Source organism: Drosophila rhopaloa, unplaced genomic scaffold (assembly GCF_018152115.1).
Source record: "Drosophila rhopaloa isolate 14029-0021.01 unplaced genomic scaffold, ASM1815211v1 contig_3, whole genome shotgun sequence".
Classification (NCBI taxonomy): domain Eukaryota; kingdom Metazoa; phylum Arthropoda; class Insecta; order Diptera; family Drosophilidae; genus Drosophila; species Drosophila rhopaloa.
In genome coordinates, this window is record NW_025335123.1 from 23,839,563 (window position 1) to 23,844,832 (window position 5,270).

Here is a 5,270-nt window from a genome sequence, read left to right on the forward strand (position 1 = left end):
TTGAAACCAACACTTATGGTGGTAGTCCCAAGGAGACCAGAAAGAAATTGTGGCGTCTTTAGGGATCTAATATTAGTCGGGCCAACCTGAAGAAGTTCAATGGTGGAAAAACATCTGGTATCTGAGTTCCAAGTATCAATTCAACAGTATTTCCGGACTGATTAAAATTAGGCCAGCCATAAGAACGTCGGACTTCAGGACGATTTCCATTTGTCTGGTTTGGTAGTCAGATTAGTCACCATCGGATATAAAACGGGTTGGGATAGGATAGTTCACTGATTAATTTACTAGAATTAATTTTTAGCTTTAGTTTAGACCACTAAAGATGTATCTTAAACTTAATTCAGTCGTAAATGTATTTAAACCGGGATTAAAAAATATTTAAAAGAGTTTATTAATTAGAAATTAATAAATGCAGCTCAGCTCAAAAAAACTAAGCTCTCTGCTTAAAATATTACAATAATAATTTATTTGTGGGGGAAATCCCGCTTTGCAAAGAACTAATCAAAGGCTTATGGCTGCTTTTGCGGGTGTGCATAAGTCGTATTGATAATTAATTCGCGAGTGGCTGAAAAGCGTAATTGCCTTTGATTATACGCGTCCATCGATACTCGGGTATTACGGAGAGCTTACCCCAAGGCACACATGGGCTCAAGTCGAGGAGATGTATGGGATGGGTTAGGGGATAAGGCTTGGATATAGGGCGGATATGGGAGGGATATGGAAGGGATATGGGAGGGATGTGGGAGGGATGTGGGAGGGATGTGGGAGGGATGTGGGAGGGATAAGGGAGGAATGAGGGGCAGGCGGGGACTTGGACAGACATAAGCCACAACAGCATTAAATTGGCATTAGGTCAGGCCAGTGGACCAGCAGGCCTCTATGTTCGGGCTCAGAAATTGGATTGAACTTGACTTGTTTTTCCTTTTCCTTTCCCTTTTTCTGTTGCCAAAAGCAGACATTCGGGGGTCTGAGGTTGATGGGGCACAACATGCCACATTGTCGCTATGACTTTTATTTATTTTGTTAGACGCATTTTGAAAAGCCAATAAGCAGCTTTCTGATTGATTATCTGCTGCCCGCTCATTGTCTCCGTGTTGATTTCAGCTCTTATACACATACTCACGTACAGTGGGCAGTCGCTATGAGGCACTGATTAACCATAATTCAATAGTAATGCTTAGTCAAAAAGATTTAAACGTTTTTTAACTACTTTTTGAGAGTTGATCTGCTGCCAAATTAGCGAAAAATCCGCATAGCTTTATTGCAGGGGTATAATAACTAATGAGAAACATGGAGAGGTATGTCACTTTGAAATCAGATTAAATTTGGTAAAGTTATGGACTTTAGAAGTTCACTATTGTTCACCTTTCTACAATGGGTTTACTGAGAGGGCCCACTGTGAATGTAGCCCTGTCCATCATCATTGGGTCCTGTATGTTTTTGTGTGGAAGGCGTCAATCAATTTTGAGTGAAATAAATGAGGCTTGAGCCGCATTTTGCGTGGCCCACACTTTGGGGCCGGCAAAAAGGCTTAAAATTGTAAATTCCTTCCAGACACATATTAACTCGTTGCCCCGTAATAAATTGCTGCCATCTCATCCAAAAAACCTGAGACGGGTTCCAGGTTCTTGCATACTGATCAGATTCCCCTGTCCGCCCGCTTTCCACAGCTCCTTCAGCACAAGGGAAAAAGTTGCCGAAAATCTCATGACTTTGATGAAAACTTTCAAGTGCACTGGCATTTTCCCGGCGCCCTCTCCCCACCGAGTTTTGCCACCAAATATTTGAGCACTTAGCCGGCCTGAGCAGCGCTTTTGGCCAAAAGTGCATTAAATATAAATGAGAAAGTGTCGCAACCCTATTTGCAGCGATCCTTCCCGCACTTAACCCCTTTTTGTGGCTCCGGAAAGGCTGCCATTTTCCATGTGTGCCGTGCGAAAACTTTGTAGTTTTCCAAATGCAAAATGCAAAGTGTTCTTTAACGCTCAACTTTTCCAAATCACAATAAGAGTGGGGTGGAAAAACTCTGGTTTTCTCATAACTCTCTGGGGTTTATGAAGTCCACAAATTGCTGTTGAATTTACTGGCAAATGCTTAAGCTGTACACCAATTTATGAAATTTAAATGTTACACTAACCATAACTAGATTGAATATTATTTATCTATTTATAGTTTTCTCTCAAAGGTTTATTATTCAAAAAGTTGAAGCCCAGATACAATTTTCGTAGAATCAAATTGGTTTACTCGGCGTCTGTAATTTATTTTAACGAGAAAGGATTAGAGATTGCAGTTAAAGGGCTGCTTCGATAGAATCCTTTTGATCTGCCTTCTGAAATCAGCTGTCGAGACTAAAAGACTGGGCCCCTTTTAATGTTAGCTTCACCAAATTTTCTTAGCAGGGACTTTATATGTTTTAAAACCGTACCTTAGTGTATTAGTTTCACTTACCTGATAAGAATCAAACGTAAATGCATCGAGGGATTCCCGGGCTTCACAATCAGTCGATGAGCTTTCGATCCGGGGAGATAAGCCGCTGATTTTAATTAATTGAGTTTCTAGTTTATTTAGTTGAGTGCAACGCCTCTCGCCATGCGTTTCATCCCGAGGTGGGTGGCCATTTCCCTGGGCCTGCTTCCCATCCTGGTGATGTCCAATCCCTGCCAGGATTTCTATGCCACCGTCTGCGGCAACTGGTCGGCCCTGCATGCCGACGATCCCTACCGGAGTCTGCTGGACCAGCTGGACTACAACTATCACAAAGAGTTGGCTGAGTTACTGGAAAATGGGTAACTATCCCCAAGACCAAGTTTAAAATGAGTGAGGCTTGAATTGGTTTCAGCAAACAGGAAGATGAGCCCCACTTTGTGCAGCTGATCAGGGACTTCTACGGCTCCTGCCGACGACCCCAGACCAAGGACCAGGCGCTGGGGATCCTGGAGAAGCTGATCGGGATGCCCAGTGTGGACGATGGTGAGCTGACCGTGGGCCTGACCGCCGCCTTCCGCCTGCAGGTTCTGGTGGAGATGGAGGGCGACAGTATGTACAGCATCTGGAAGCAGTTGCTGACCCGCACGGATTTGGAGTGGAATCAAAATGAGACGAACAGGGATCCCCTGAGCCGGCAGCAGTTCGATGTCCTGTGGGAAGGTGAAGACCATCAATATAAGGAGTTTTTTTGGCGGGAGTTGAGCAGGCTGGAACTGCAGATAATGACCTTTCGAGCGGATGATGAATACCTGGAATCGTGGGATGTCCCAGCCTTCTGGATGCTGCCCTGGCCGAAGGTCAAGCCCACTTACGGCTACATCTGGTGGTTGGCCCACCTGCTGGCCCGCACGACCAACCGCTTTGTGCTCACCTACATTCACCTGAGGCTAAAGCTGGCCGAAGGACCCACTGCATCGTGGCTCATTGAACGCGCCGAGTGTGCCGAGCAGGCCAGACAGATCCTGAGCCATCCCTCCGTTTGGCTGATGGAGCAGAACCATCCGCGACTCAAGGAGGAGCCCGTCCTGCAGGGCATCTTCCAGGAGCTCAAGCAGCGCTTTGGCCAGAAGCTCCGTGCGAATAGGAACAACTTCTCGAGGCACACACAGCAGTTCCTGCTCTCCAAGTTGGAGCGGATGGTGCTGCGCCTGAGTGTCCTGCCCAGGAACTGTTCGCAGAGATCCCTGCAGCGACGCATCGATGGCCACTACGAGGGAGTGCACATGGACCCAGACGACTACTTTGGCAATCTCTTGGCCGGCCTAAGGCACTCCGATTCGCAGCAGGACCAAACCAGTATAATCGCCATGATCACTGGGCTAACTCCTCGGAAAATGGCCTCCCGGAACAGTCTGTTCCCCGTGCAAGTGCACGAGTTCGGCAGCTTTGCCTCGCCCTTTTACCTGACCGAAAGCAACATGCTGATTGTGCCCCTGTCCCTCCTGGGACCGCCCCTCTACTCACCCGGCCAGCCGGAGGTGCTCACCTACAGTGCCCTGGGCTTCATCCTGGGCCACGAACTGACCCACGGCTTCGGCCCCGACTTGGTGACCTTCAACTCGCAAGGCAAGGTCAGCCACACCACTCGCAGGGAGCTGGGCAGGAACAGGAGGTTCCAGCAGCAGCTGGACTGCCTGGACCGGAAGTTCGGGGGGAGACGCGACGAGAAGTTCTCGGACGCGAATGGCCTGGAACTGGCCTACTCCGCCTTCTTCGACAGCGCCCAATCGGATCGGAAAAGGGATCGGAGTGGATCGGCGGGCCAGAAGAGGGGGTTCTTCCTCAACTTTGCCCAGTTCTTCTGTTCCGATGTGGAGCTCCGGGAGGACAATGATGACCATGGCAGCGATAGGAAGAGGGTCAACGATGCAGTGGCCAATTTCGAGCCTTTTCAAAAGGCCTTCGGCTGCCAGAGGTCAGGCAATCGCAATCGCAGACGGCAGCAGTGTCGATTGTATTAGTTCAAATCAAATAGCCAACTTACTCATCCTTGAATACACAATAAAAATGCCTGTGCTTTCCGGAATTACGAGTAAACAGCAATCTAAAAGTGTGCCCCAGTTCAGGGAAACACACATTCGAAGGCAAAACGCAATTGAGTGACATTTAATTAGTTTATTTATTCATTATTGGATGCACCGTCGAAATATATGTACAAAAACAAACCGTAATCAGATGAAACGGAATCCGAAGCTGTCGTCACCAAATATATATATATAAATAGTTAACACATTCCATTCAGACAGACAACTTTCAGCTATAGTTATGGTTATAGATTATAGTTTAGTTTCAGTTAGGGTTGTGGTACTACAGTTTCTTCTTTGCTTAGTCATCTAGCTAGTGTACACTTAAAACATTTAAACTGGAAACAGCAATTGTAATTGTAAAACACTTGTACACATATCAACATTGAATTCCAATTGTTTATTCTGTTCTTAGACTACAAAAAAAAATGTATGCGCCTATGATCTATAACATCGAGTTGAAATTCGTTACGAATGATTTGTTATGTTATGTATTCCTTGTCATTTAAATCGGTAAACTCTGGGGCTCAAAAGGTTTACGAATTTAAACGAGTTTCCAATCCTACAGCTACCTACACTTAAAAACTGTGATTAAGTTACAAAAATATTTTACAAATGGGCGCACAAAAGGCTGCACAAAAATAAGTGTTTTTACTTAAGCCTTGTTTCAAATTTTGTGTAAATACCTTAAAAGCTAACATTAATCATCATTATTATTGATTACTTGAATTCAGTTTTGTTTATATTCCGGTAGTT

The 5,270-nt window shown here is 45.6% G+C and overlaps 1 protein-coding gene across 2 annotated transcripts; it reads left to right on the forward strand.

Annotated features, from left to right (window-relative positions):
- The first annotated feature begins 2,585 nt into the window (after positions 1-2,585).
- Positions 2,586-4,600, forward strand: LOC108046989 (endothelin-converting enzyme-like 1). Of its 2 annotated transcripts, none has more exons than XM_017127001.2 (2): positions 2,586-2,789; positions 2,843-4,600. In XM_017127001.2, exons 1-2 carry the CDS (start codon positions 2,593-2,595, stop codon positions 4,449-4,451), a joined length of 1,806 nt encoding a protein of 601 aa, XP_016982490.1. In that variant the 5' UTR covers positions 2,586-2,592; the 3' UTR covers positions 4,452-4,600. The 2 variants fall into 2 exon arrangements, with proteins under 2 accessions (XP_016982490.1, XP_016982491.1); XM_017127002.2 differs by having other exon boundaries at positions 2,772-2,789; positions 2,850-4,600.
- The last annotated feature ends 670 nt before the right edge of the window (positions 4,601-5,270 follow it).